Below are 12,519 nucleotides of genomic sequence, written 5' to 3'. Positions count from 1 at the left end.
ATTTACTTCTCCCACGCGCCTTTCCATAGTTGCGCTTACAGTGAAGACATTTTGAGGCATAAGTGAGATATCATCTCCGGTTTGTTGTTTGTAGGAGCGCATGTTTACTGCTGTTACGTGTGTTCCTAGAGACCGGGCTGCATCTGCTCTCTTTTGGCAATGGGCCAAATTTTTGCTGCGCTATGGGATTTGTTTCAGCTGAAGAGCGGGAGAGCAGCTTCACACCTGACAGCGTATCATCTCTGGGTCAGGAAGGTAGGCGCCTCAGCAGGGCTGAGGTGTGGAGGTGACACTGGGACCAAATTTAGTGCGCAGTAAAATAGTTGCGGTTTAAAATTTAAAGCCACAGTAACGTTTTTTGTATTTAAGTTTTGTTTTTGTTAATTTTAAGGTTTATTGTGTCAAAGTGTGAGTTATTATAGTTAAAGAAACCTTGCAAGATGTTCCTTGCTCTTTATATTTTAATGCTTTTGTGGAACCACCAATACCCTTCTGTCCTTCTTGTATTGAGAGGACTTTAGGTCATAAAGATAAAAAAAAAATTCTGAGCCAACTTCTTCTAAGTATGTTGTTCAGGATTCTAATGATGAGGTACAATATATGCCGCAACTTTCTCCTCAGGCGCTCCAAGTGTTACCACCCTCCCAAGCAGTGCCCTGCATCTCCTCTGTAACTACCACTGGAGTTACTTTAAAGGACATCACATCTCTCATGTCTTCTACAATCTCTGATGGGCTGTCTGCTTTTCCAATGTTGCAGGGTAAATGTAAGAGGAAGACAAGCCATTCAGTAAGCGAGGTTTCTGATGCAATTGTTGCGGTTTTCGGAGTCGTCCTCTCTCATGCCTGAGGAGGAAGAGGCCGTGGTAGCATCTGAAGGAGAGATTTCAGATTCTGAAGGTGTACTTCCTCTCGCTGATACTGAAGTGGTATCATTTAGATTTAAGCTGGAACACCTCAGTCTATTGCTTAAGGGGGTTTTAGTTACTTTAGATGATAGCGACTCCACGGTTGTGGTTGTCCCTAAGAAATCCAGTAAGTTAAACAGATATTTCGAGGTTCCTTCCTCGACTGATGTAGTTCCGGTTCCTGACCAAGCTTCTGAGATTATTCCTAAGGAGTGGGAGAGCCTGGGTATTCCTTTTTCTCCATCTCCTATTTTCAAGATGTTTCCCATAGCCGACTCTGTCAAGCAAGCTTGGCAAACAGTACCTAAGGTGGAAGGGGCTATTTCCACTTTAGCTAAGAGAACTACTTTTCCCATAGAGGATAGTTGTGCTTTCAAAGATCCTATGGACAAGAAATTAGAGGGCCTACTCAAAAAGATGTACGTAGACCAGGGTCTACAATGGCAACCTGCCGTGTGTATTGCTACAGTCACCAGTGCGGCTGCATATTGGTTTGATGCCCTGTCTGTGCTATCAGAACGGAGACATCCTTGGATGAGATTCAAGATAGGATTGAGGCTCTCAAATTAGCTAATTCCTTTATCACAGACGCTTCCCTTCAGGTTATCACACTGGGAGCTAAGATACCAAGTTTTTCTATTTTGGTCCGCAGAGCCTTATGGCTGAAGCCTTGATCTGCGGATGTCTCCTCTAAGTCCAAACTATTGGCTATTCCATATAATGGAAAGACCTTATTTGGTCCTGGTCTATCGGAAATTATTTCTGACATCACGGGAGGTAAAGGTCATTTTCTCCCTCAGGATAAGAGAAATAAGACGAAGGGACACCATAGTAATTTTCGTTCCTTTCGTAATTTCAAGGGAAATAACTTTATCTTCCGTTGTCAAACCAGATTAACCCAAGCCTGCGTGGAGATAAAGCCAGCATTGGAATAAGGGAAAACAGGCTAAGAAGCTTGCCGTTGAATCCAAGTCAGCATGAAAGTTATGCCCCCGATCCGGGACCGGATCTGGTAGGGGGCAGACTTTCCTTCTTCGTTCAAGCTTGGATCAGAGATGTTCAGGATCCCTGGGCATTAGAAATTGTGTCCCAGGGATACAGGTTGGATTTCAAAAGTTTTCCTCCCAGAGGAAGGTTCCTACTGTAAAGATTGTTTGTTTGCAGACCAGACAAAAAGAGAGGCGTTCTTACATTGTGAGAGACCTCTCCAATCTGGGAGTGATTGCTCCTGTTCCGTTACAGGAGCAGGGTCAGGGTTTTTACTCCAACCTATTTATGGTTCCAAAAAAGGAGGGAACCTTCAGGCCCATTTTAGATCTCAAGAGTCTAAACAAGTTTCTCAGGGTACCGTCTCAAGATGGAAACTATACGTTCCATTGATCCAGGAGGGTCAATTTATGACAACAGTGGACTTAAAGGACGCGTACTTTTCCCATTCACAAGAACCATCACAAGTTCCTAAGGTTCGCATTTCTGGACAAACACTTAAAGTGTGTGGCTCTTCCTTTTGGTCTTGCCCCTGTTCCCAGAGTCTTCACAAAAGTTCTGGGATCTCTGTTAGCGGTACTTCGTTCTCAAGGCATTGCTGTGGCGCCCTATCTGGACGACATTCTAGTCTAGGCACAGTCCTTCCATCTAGCGGAATCCCACACGAGCATGGTGTTATCCATCCTTCGCTCTCACGGGTGGAAGGTAAATTTACAAAAGAGCTCTCTTATCCCAAGTACAAGGGTAACTTTCTTGGGAACTATAATAGATTCCCTGTCAATGAAGATCTTTCTGACAGAGGTCAGGAAATCCAAAAATTATCGATACTTGCTGAGTCCTTCAGTCCACTCCTCGGCCATCAGTGGCTCAGTGTATGGAGGTAGTCGGACTGATGGTGGCAGCAATGGACATCATTCTGTTTGCTTGGTTCCATCTCGGACCTCTGCAGTTATGCATGCTCAGGCAGTGGAACGGAGATTTATACCAATCTGTCCCCTCAAATACTACTGGAGCAGGAGACAAGGGATTCTCTACTATGGTGGTTGTCTCTGGATCATCTCTCCCAGGGAACCTGCTGTCGCAGGCCTTCCTGGGCGATTGTGACAACAGACGCCAGCCTTCAAGGGTGGGGAGCAGTCTGGGGCTCGCTAAAAGCTTAGGGAGTTTGGACTCCGTCAGAGTCTGTTCTTCCCATAAACATCCTGGAGCTGAGAGCGATATTCAATGCTCTTCTGAACTGGCCTCCGTTAGCTTCGGTCCAGTTCATCAGGTTCCAGTCGGCCAACATAACGTCAGTAGCTTATATCAATCATCAAGGAGGAACGAGGAGTTCCTTATCGAGTTCCTTAGCGATGAGAGAGGTATCCAAGATAATTCAGTGGGCGGAAACCCACTCTTGTTGTCTGTCGGCGATCCACATCCCATGGCATTGCGTCAGAATGCCAAGCTTCCGAGATATGGATCGAGGTCCAGGGATTCCCAGGCAGAAATAAGATGCCTTGGCGGTTCCTTGGACCTTCAGTCTAGCATACCTATTCCCTCCGTTTGTGCTTCTTCCTCGGGTGATTACTCGAATCAAGCAGGAGAAGGCATCAGTGATACTCATTGCACCGGCCTGGTCTCGCAGGATTTAGTATGCAGATCTGGTGGATATGTCATCTCATCCACCTTGGAGTCTTCCACTGAGGAAGGACCTGTTAATTCAAGGTCCCTTCCTGCATCCAAATAGAGTTTCTCTGAAGCTGACTGCTTGGAGATTGAGCGCTTAATTCTGCTTAAGCAGGGTTTTTCTGATTTGATCATTGAGACCATGATCCAGGCTCGTAAACCTGTGACCAGAAAGATTTATTATAAGATATGGTGTAAATATCTATATTGGTGTGAATCCAAAGGTTACTCATGGAGTAGAGTTAGAATTCCTAGGATTTTGTCTTTTCTCCAAGAGGGTTTGGAGAAAGGATTATCGACAAGTTCTTTGAAGGGTCAGATCTCTGCTTTATCTATTTTGTTGCATAAACGTCTGGCAGATGTTCCAGATGTTCAATCTTTTTGTCAGGCCTTGGTTAGAATTAGGCCTGTGTTCAAACCAGTTACTCCTCCGTGGAGTCTGAATTTAGTTCTAAATGTTCTCCAACGGCCTCCGTTTGAGCCTATGCGAAGTTAGATGTTAAGTTGTTATCTTGGAAAGTTTTATTTCTTGTTGCTATTTCTTCTGCTTGTAAAGTCTTGGAACTCTCGGCATTGCAGTGTGAATTTCCTTTCCTTATCTTTCATTCGGATAAGGTAGTTATGAGTACTAAGTTAGGATTTCTTCCTAAGGTTGTTTCTGACAGGAACATTAACCAGGAGATTGTTGTTCCTTCCTTGTGTCCTAATCCTTCTCAGAAGGAACAGCTTTTGCACAATTTGGACGTGGTTCGTGCTTTAAAGTATTACCTACAGGCGACTAAAGATTTTCGTCAGTCTTCCTCTTTGTTTGTGGTTTTCTCAGGAAAATGTAAGGGTCAGAATCCTACGGCTACTTCCCTTTCTTTTTGGCTGAAGAGTATCATCCGATTTGCATATGAGACTGCTGGACAGCAACCTCCAGAGAGAGTTACGGCTCATTCCACGAGGGCTGTTGCTTCCTCATGGGCATTCAAAAATGAAGCTTCTGTGGAACAGATTTGCAAGGCTGCAACTTGGTCCTCTCTTCACACTTTTTTTCAAAGTTTTACAAATTTGATACTTTTGCCTCAGCTGGTGCCTTCCGTTTAGGTTCCCTGTCTTGTCCCTCCCGTATCATCTGTGTACTCTAGCTTTGGTATTGGATCCCATTAGTAATTAAGATGATCCGTCGACTCATCGTATCATTAAAAAGAAAACAAAATTTATGCTTACCTGATACATTTTTATTTCTTTTTTAACACGATGAGTCCACGGCCCGCCATGTTGTTATTGGAGACAGGTTGTTGGGTTTGTAAACTTCAGACACTTCTGCACCTTATTACTTCCTTTCTCTCCTTGACTTCGGTCGAATGACTGGGTTGGGAGTGAAGGGAGGTGATATTTATCAGCTCTGCTGTGGTGCTCTTTGCTGCCTCCTGCTGACCAGGAGGTGAATATCCCATTAGTAATTAAGATGATCCGTGGACTCATTGTGTCAAAAAAGAAATACATTTATCAGGTAAGCATACATTTTGTTTTCGTGATTCAGTTAGAGCATGCAATTTTAATCAACGTTCTAATTTACTCCTATTATCAATTTCCTTTGTTCTGTTGCTATCTTTATTTGAAATAGAAGGCATCTAAGCTAAGGAGCCAGACAATTTTTGGTTTAGCACCCTGGACAGCTCTTGTTTATTGGTGGGTGAATTTATCCACCAATCAGCAAGAACAACCCAGGTTGCTCACCAAAAATGGGCCGGCATCTAAACTTTTTCTTTTCAAATAAAGATACGAAGAGAATGAAGAAAATTTGATAATAGGAGTAAATTAGAAAGTTGCTTAAAATTGCATGCTCTATCTGAATCACAAAAGAAGAAATTTGGGTTCAGTGTCCCTTTTAAGCAGTGAATTCTGCTTCGGAGTCCCATAATTTCAGGCTCGCCTGAAACAGAAGTTAAGAAGCAGTGGTCATAAGACCGCTGCTGCTTAACTTGTCCACCACCTTTTAGTTGGCAGATTGAAATCATCCCGATCCGATCGAGATGATTGACAGCCCCTGCTAGTGGCCGATTGGCCGCCAGTGAGCAGGGGGCAGCATTGCACAAGCATTTCACTAAAAAAGCATGTGCAATGTTAAATGCTGACAGCATATGCTGTTGTCATTTAGCAAGGTCGAGCGGACATGATTTGCTACAGCGAATCTCTTCCGCTCGTCTATTAATAAATCTACCTCTTTATGTCCTCTTATCTGTGGAGCTGCATATGGGTCTAGTTTTATAAATACAGTTTTGTAGACTGTTACGAATTGTCTAGGGTGAAATGCAGCCCATAGTACAAACATTTTAATGTATTGGTCTTCTTGCATCAACAGGAAAAAGATGAACACTCACGCAAGGCATATGACGACAGACAACCTAGGGACAGATGGGAAGAGGAACACCGAAGGGACCGGCACAGGGATCACACAGACAGAGATCGTGATAATCAAAGACACAGAAACAGAGACCGAGAGGAAGAGCAGCTTAGACAACAGAGAGAAGAGAGGGAATTTAATGATCACCGCAGGAGAGAGAAGCGTCAGCGTAATGAGGAAGGAGGCGGAGAATCCGAGAATAATGAAACAAATGATTCTAATACCCAGGAGCCAGCTAATAAAGAGAAACCCAACTTTGCGTTATCTGGGGCATTGCTTGAAGATACAAACACTTTTAGAGGTGTTGTAATAAAATACAGTGAACCGCCAGAAGCACGCACTCCAAAGAAACGCTGGCGCCTCTATCCTTTTAAGAATGATGAGGTACTTCCTGTAATGTACATTCATCGGCAGAGTGCATATCTCCTAGGCAGACAACGGCGTATTGCGGACATACCAATAGATCATCCATCTTGTTCAAAACAGCATGCTGTATTACAGTATAGGTAAGAATACCATCATCTGTATAGGACATTAAATAGTCCTTATAAATGTCTGAGATTATACAAGGTGAGTGTTATTTAAAAGCACATACAAGTGCAAAAGGAAAATGCTCGAATGTGGCAAAGCATTTTATTATTGCACCACTGCTTGCTTTTAACAAAGTATTACCCCCTGCATAACAAATGTTGCTCCAAAGCAGACTTGCACTACTCTGACCTAGCTTTACAATAATATAAAAGGTACAAGAGGCATATGTGTGTAGCCACCAGTTAGGTCTCAGTAATGCATGGCTGCTCTTGTATGCTAAGGGAGAAGAATGAAGTAACTGATAATAGAGCAATTTTAAGAGACTTCAATTTACTTATGTTTGAACCATGGATGCTTTCAATTTTAAAGAGACAGTATACACCAATTTGCATGTAACTCCATATAATAGACACTACTATAAAGAATATGCAGCTGTTGATCTAAAAATCCAGTATAAAACATTTTAACCCCTTAATGACCACAATGTACCCTGTACATCGCCGGTTGCGAGACCATGCTAGTAAAAATCTCACACCCATAGAAAGACCGTCATCGTAAGGGTACGTCGCTGATCTTTAAGGGGTTAAAAACGTACTTAGTAGCTCCCAGTTTAGCATTTTTGATGAGGTTAGGTTGGAACACCCAGTGAAAGGGGCTGGGAAACCTGAAAGAGCAGACCCCCCCCCCCCCCCTTTTGAATATGAAAAGACAGATTACACAAACAGGACCCAGCATGAATCTGTAGACATCCGTATACATCTGACACTTTGTTGCTTGGTTAGTAGTCTGAATCCTGTCATGGTAGCACCTTTCATTCTTCAGGAAAAAGAAGACCAGCATAAAAACTGCAGTGTGAAGTTCTCCCCATGCACTCGTATTTAATTAGAACTTGCTTGTGAATGCCTTTTCTGAAACCAAGTTTACAAACTGAGTTATTTTCACTATATTTTATGCTATTGGTTACAGTGTATAGCTTTTTCTTTCTTGCTCGATATTACTGCTTTATTGACTAGTGCTACTAAATTATCCTGGTTTAAACATTGTGTTATAAATACATACGATGGAAATGCAAACCGCTATATGTATAAAATTCCATGAGGGATGCCCCGGCAAGTGTTGGCGTGGAAAACAACATCTAGACCGGCAAATTTGATAGAATCGGATCCTAAATTTGGCCAGGTTTTGTGGCTACAAAAAACTCTGGACATACCCCATTTGGAATACCCTGGTTGTCTACTGTTGCAAATGGTATGCCATCATGGGGATCATTTTCTTTCCTGGGCTCCCATAGTGTCCCATGTAATATGGGCAGGACCCATATTTTGTGTGTGTAACATCCCAAAAACATAATTTATGCTTACCTGATAAATTCCTTTCTTCTGTAGTGTGATCAGTCCACGGGTCATCATTACTTCTGGGATATTACTCATCCCCAACAGGAAGTGCAAGAGGATTCACCCAGCAGAGCTGCATATAGCTCCTCCCCTCTACGTCACTCCCAGTCATTCGACCAAGGACCAACGAGAAAGGAAAAGCCAAGGGTGAAGTGGTGACTGGAGTATAAATTAAAAAATATTTACCTGCCTTAAAAACAGGGCGGGCCGTGGACTGATCACACTACAGAAGAAAGGAATTTATCAGGTAAGCATAAATTATGTTTTCTTCTGTTAAGTGTGATCAGTCCACGGGTCATCATTACTTCTGGGATACCAATACCAAAGCAAAAGTACACGGATGACGGGAGGGATAGGCAGGCTCTTTATACAGAAGGAACCACTGCCTGAAGAACCTTTCTCCCAAAAATAGCCTCCGATGAAGCAAAAGTGTCAAATTTGTAAAATTTGGAAAAAGTATGAAGCGAAGACCAAGTTGCAGCCTTGCAAATCTGTTCAACAGAGGCCTCATTCTTGAAGGCCCAAGTGGAAGCCACAGCTCTAGTAGAATGAGCTGTAATTCTTTCAGGAGGCTGCTGTCCAGCAGTCTCATAAGCTAAACGAATTATGCTACGAAGCCAAAAAGAAAGAGAGGTAGCGGAAGCTTTTTGACCTCTCCTCTGCCCAGAGTAAATGACAAACAGAGAAGACGTTTGTCAAAATTCCTTAGTTGCCTGTAAGTAAAATTTTAGAGCACGGACTACATCCAGGTTGTGCAGTAGACGTTCCTTCTTTGAAGAAGGATTTGGGCATAAAGAAGGAACAACAATCTCTTGATTGATATTCCTGTTAGTAACTACCTTAGGTAAGAACCCAGGTTTAGTACGCAGGACTACCTTATCCGAATGAAAAATCAAATAAGGAGAATCACAATGTAAGGCTGATAATTCAGAGACTCTTCGAGCCGAGGAAATAGCCATTAAAAATAGAACTTTCCAAGATAACAACTTTATATCAATGGAATGAAGGGGTTCAAACGGAACGCCCTGTAAAACATTAAGAACAAGGTTTAAACTCCATGGTGGAGCAACAGTTTTAAACACAGGCTTAATTCTGGCCAAAGCCTGACAAAAAGCCTGGACGTCAGGAACTTCTGACAGACGTCTGTGTAACAGAATGGACAGAGCTGAGATCTGTCCCTTTAATGAACTAGCAGATAAACCCTTTTCTAAACCTTCTTGTAGAAAAGACAATATCCTAGGAATCCTAACCTTACTCCAAGAGTAACCTTTGGATTCACACCAATATAGGTATTTACGCCATATCTTATGGTAAATCTTTCTGGTAACAGGTTTCCTAGCCTGTATTAAGGTATCAATAACTGACTCAGAAAATCCACGTCTTGATAAAATCAAGCGTTCAATTTCCAAGCAGTCAGCTTCAGAGAAGTTAGATTTTGATGTTTGAAGGGACCCTGTATCAGAAGGTCCTGTTTCAGAGGTAGAGACCAAGGTGGACAGGATGACATGTCCACCAGGTCTGCATACCAAGTCCTGCGTGGCCACGCTGGTGCTATTAGAATCACTGATGCTCTCTCTTGTTTGATTCTGGCAATCAATCGAGGAAGCAACGGGAAGGGTGGAAACACGTAAGCCATCCTGAAGTCCCAAGGTGCTGTCAGAGCATCTATCAGGACTGCTCCTGGATCTGGACCCGTAACGAGGAAGCTTGGCGTTCTGTCGAGACGCCATAAGATCTATCTCTGGTTTGCCCCAACGTCGAAGTATTTGGGCAAAGACCTCCGGATGAAGTTCCCACTCCCCCGGATGAAAAGTCTGACGACTTAAGAAATCCGCCTCCCAGTTCTCCACTCCCGGGATGTGGATTGCTGACAGGTGGCAAGTGTGAGACTCTGCCCAGCAAATTATCTTTGATACTTCCATCATAGCTAGGGAGCTTCTTGTCCCTCCCTGATGGTTGATGTAAGCTACAGTCGTGATGTTGTCCGACTGAAACCTGATGAACCCCCGAGTTGTCAACTGGGGCCAAGCCAGGAGGGCATTGAGAACTGCTCTCAATTCCAAAATGTTTATTGGCAGGAGACTCTCCTCCTGACTCCATTGTCCCTGAGCCTTCAGAGAATTCCAGACGGCACCCCAACCTAGAAGGCTGGCGTCTGTTGTTACAATTGTCCAGTCTGGTCTGCTGAATGGCATCCCCCTGGACAGATGTGGCCGAGAAAGCCACCATAGAAGAGAATTTCTGGTCTCTTGATCCAGATTCAGAGAAGGGGATAAGTCTGAGTAATCCCCATTCCACTGACTTAGCATGCACAGTTGCAGTGGTCTGAGGTGTAAGCGTGCAAAGGGTACTATGTCCATTGCCGCTACCATTAAGCCGATTACCTCCATGCATTGAGCCACTGACGGGTGTTGAATGGAATGAAGGGTGCGGCAAGCACTTTGAAGTCTTGTTAGCCTGTCCTCTGTCAGGTAAATCTTCATTTCTACAGAATCTATAAGAGTCCCCAGGAAGGGAACTCTTGTGAGTGGAACGAGTGAACTTTTCTTTTCGTTCACCTTCCATCCATGTGACCTTAGAAATGCCAGCACTAACTCTGTATGAGACTTGGCAGTTTGAAAGCTTGAAGCTTGTATCAGAATGTCGTCTAGGTATGGAGCTACCGAGATTCCCCGCGGTCTTAGTACCGCCAGAAGAGCACCCAGAACCTTTGTGAAGATTCTTAGAGCTGTAGCCAATCCGAATGGAAAAGCCACAAACTGGTAATGCCTGTCTAGGAAGGCAAACCTTAGGTACCGATAATGATCTTTGTGAATCGGTATGTGAAGGTAAGCATCTTTTAAATCTACAGTGGTCATGTATTGACCCTCTTGGATCATAGGTAAAATTGTCAGAATAGTCTCCATCTTGAACGATGGAACTCTTAGGAATTTGTTTAGGATCTTTAAGTCCAGGATTGGTCTGAAAGTTCCCTCTTTTTTGGGAACCACAAACAGATTTGAGTAAAACCCCTGTCCCTGTTCCGATCGTGGAACTGGATGGATTACTCCCATTAACAAGAGCTCTTGTACGCAGCGTAGAAACGCCTCTTTCTTTGTCTGGATTGTTGACAATCTTGACAGATGAAATCTCTCTCTTGGAGGAGAGTATTTGAAGTCCAGAAGGTATCCCTGAGATATTATCTCTAGCGCCCAGGGATCCTGAACATCTCTTGCCCAAGCCTGGGCGAAGAGAGAAAGTCTGCCCCCCACTAGATCCGATCCCGGATCGGGGGCCCTCAATTCATGCTGTTTTAGGGGCAGCAGCAGGTTTCCTAGTCTGCTTGCCCTTGTTCCAGGACTGGTTAGGTTTCCAGCCTTGTCTGTAGCGAGCAACAGCTCCTTCCTGTTTTGGTGCAGAGGAAGTTGATGCTGCTCCTGCTTTGAAATTACGAAAGGAACGAAAATTAGACTGTCTAGTCTTGGCTTTGGCTTTGTCCTGAGGCAGGGCATGGCCTTTACCTCCTGTAATGTCAGCGATAATCTCTTTCAACCCGGGCCCGAATAAGGTCTGCCCTTTGAAAGGTATATTAAGCAATTTAGACTTAGAAGTAACATCAGCTGACCAGGATTTTAGCCACAGCGCCCTGCGTGCCTGAATGGCGAATCCTGAATTCTTCGCCGTAAGTTTAGTAAGATGTACTACGGCCTCCGAAATGAATGAATTAGATAGTTTAAGGACTCTAAGCCTGTCCGTAATGTCGTCCAGAGTAGCTGAACCAATGTTCTCTTCCAGAGACTCAATCCAGAATGCCGCTGCAGCCGTGATCGGCGCAATGCATGCCAGGGGTTGCAATATGAAACCTTGTTGAACAAACATTTTCTTAAGGTAACCCTCTAACTTTTTATCCATTGGATCTGAAAAAGCACAGCTATCCTCCACCGGGATAGTGGTACGCTTAGCTAAGGTAGAAACTGCTCCCTCCACCTTAGGGACCATTTGCCATAAGTCCCTTGTGGTGGCGTCTATTGGAAACATTTTTCTAAATATCGGAGGGGGTGAGAACGGCACACCGGGTCTATCCCACTCCTTAGTAACAATTTCAGTAAGTCTCTTAGGTATAGGAAAAACCTCAGTACTCGTCGGTACCGCAAAATATTTATCCAACCTACACATTTTCTCTGGTATTGCAACTGTGTTACAATCATTCAGAGCCGCTAACACCTCCCCTAGTAATACACGGAGGTTTTCTAGTTTAAATTTAAAATTTGAAATATCTGAATCCAGTCTGTTTGGATCAGAACCGTCACCCACAGAATGAAGTTCTCCGTCCTCATGTTCTGCCACCTGTGACGCAGTGTCTGACATGGCCCTAATATTATCAGCGCACTCTGTTCTCACCCCAGAGTGATTACGCTTACCTCTTAGTTCTGGTAATTTAGCCAAAACCTCAGTCATAACAGTAGCCATATCCTGTAATGTGATTTGTAATGGCCGCCCAGATGTACTCGGCGCTACAATATCACGCACCTCCCTCTGAGCGGGAGATGTAGGTACTGACACGTGAGGCGAGTTAGTCGGCATAACTCTCCCCTCGTTGTTTGGTGAAATTTGTTCAATTTGTACAGATTGACTTTTATTTAAAGTAGCATCAATACAGT

General features: G+C 43.7%; 1 protein-coding gene across 1 annotated transcript in view; it reads left to right on the top strand.

Annotated features, from left to right (window-relative positions):
* The window catches only part of SNIP1 (Smad nuclear interacting protein 1), a 58,231-nt gene that overhangs the window by 31,263 nt on the left and 14,449 nt on the right, over window positions 1-12,519 (top strand). Inside the window, exon 3 of the mRNA XM_053707135.1 lies at window positions 5,913-6,460. Within this exon, the coding sequence (XP_053563110.1) occupies window positions 5,913-6,460 (548 nt within the window). The remainder of the gene's footprint in view (window positions 1-5,912; window positions 6,461-12,519) is intronic.

Source organism: Bombina bombina, chromosome 3 (genome assembly GCF_027579735.1).
Source record: "Bombina bombina isolate aBomBom1 chromosome 3, aBomBom1.pri, whole genome shotgun sequence".
In the NCBI taxonomy this organism is placed as follows: domain Eukaryota; kingdom Metazoa; phylum Chordata; class Amphibia; order Anura; family Bombinatoridae; genus Bombina; species Bombina bombina.
Note: the sequence above shows the minus strand (reverse complement) of the source record. Positions and strands in the feature narration are given on the sequence as shown.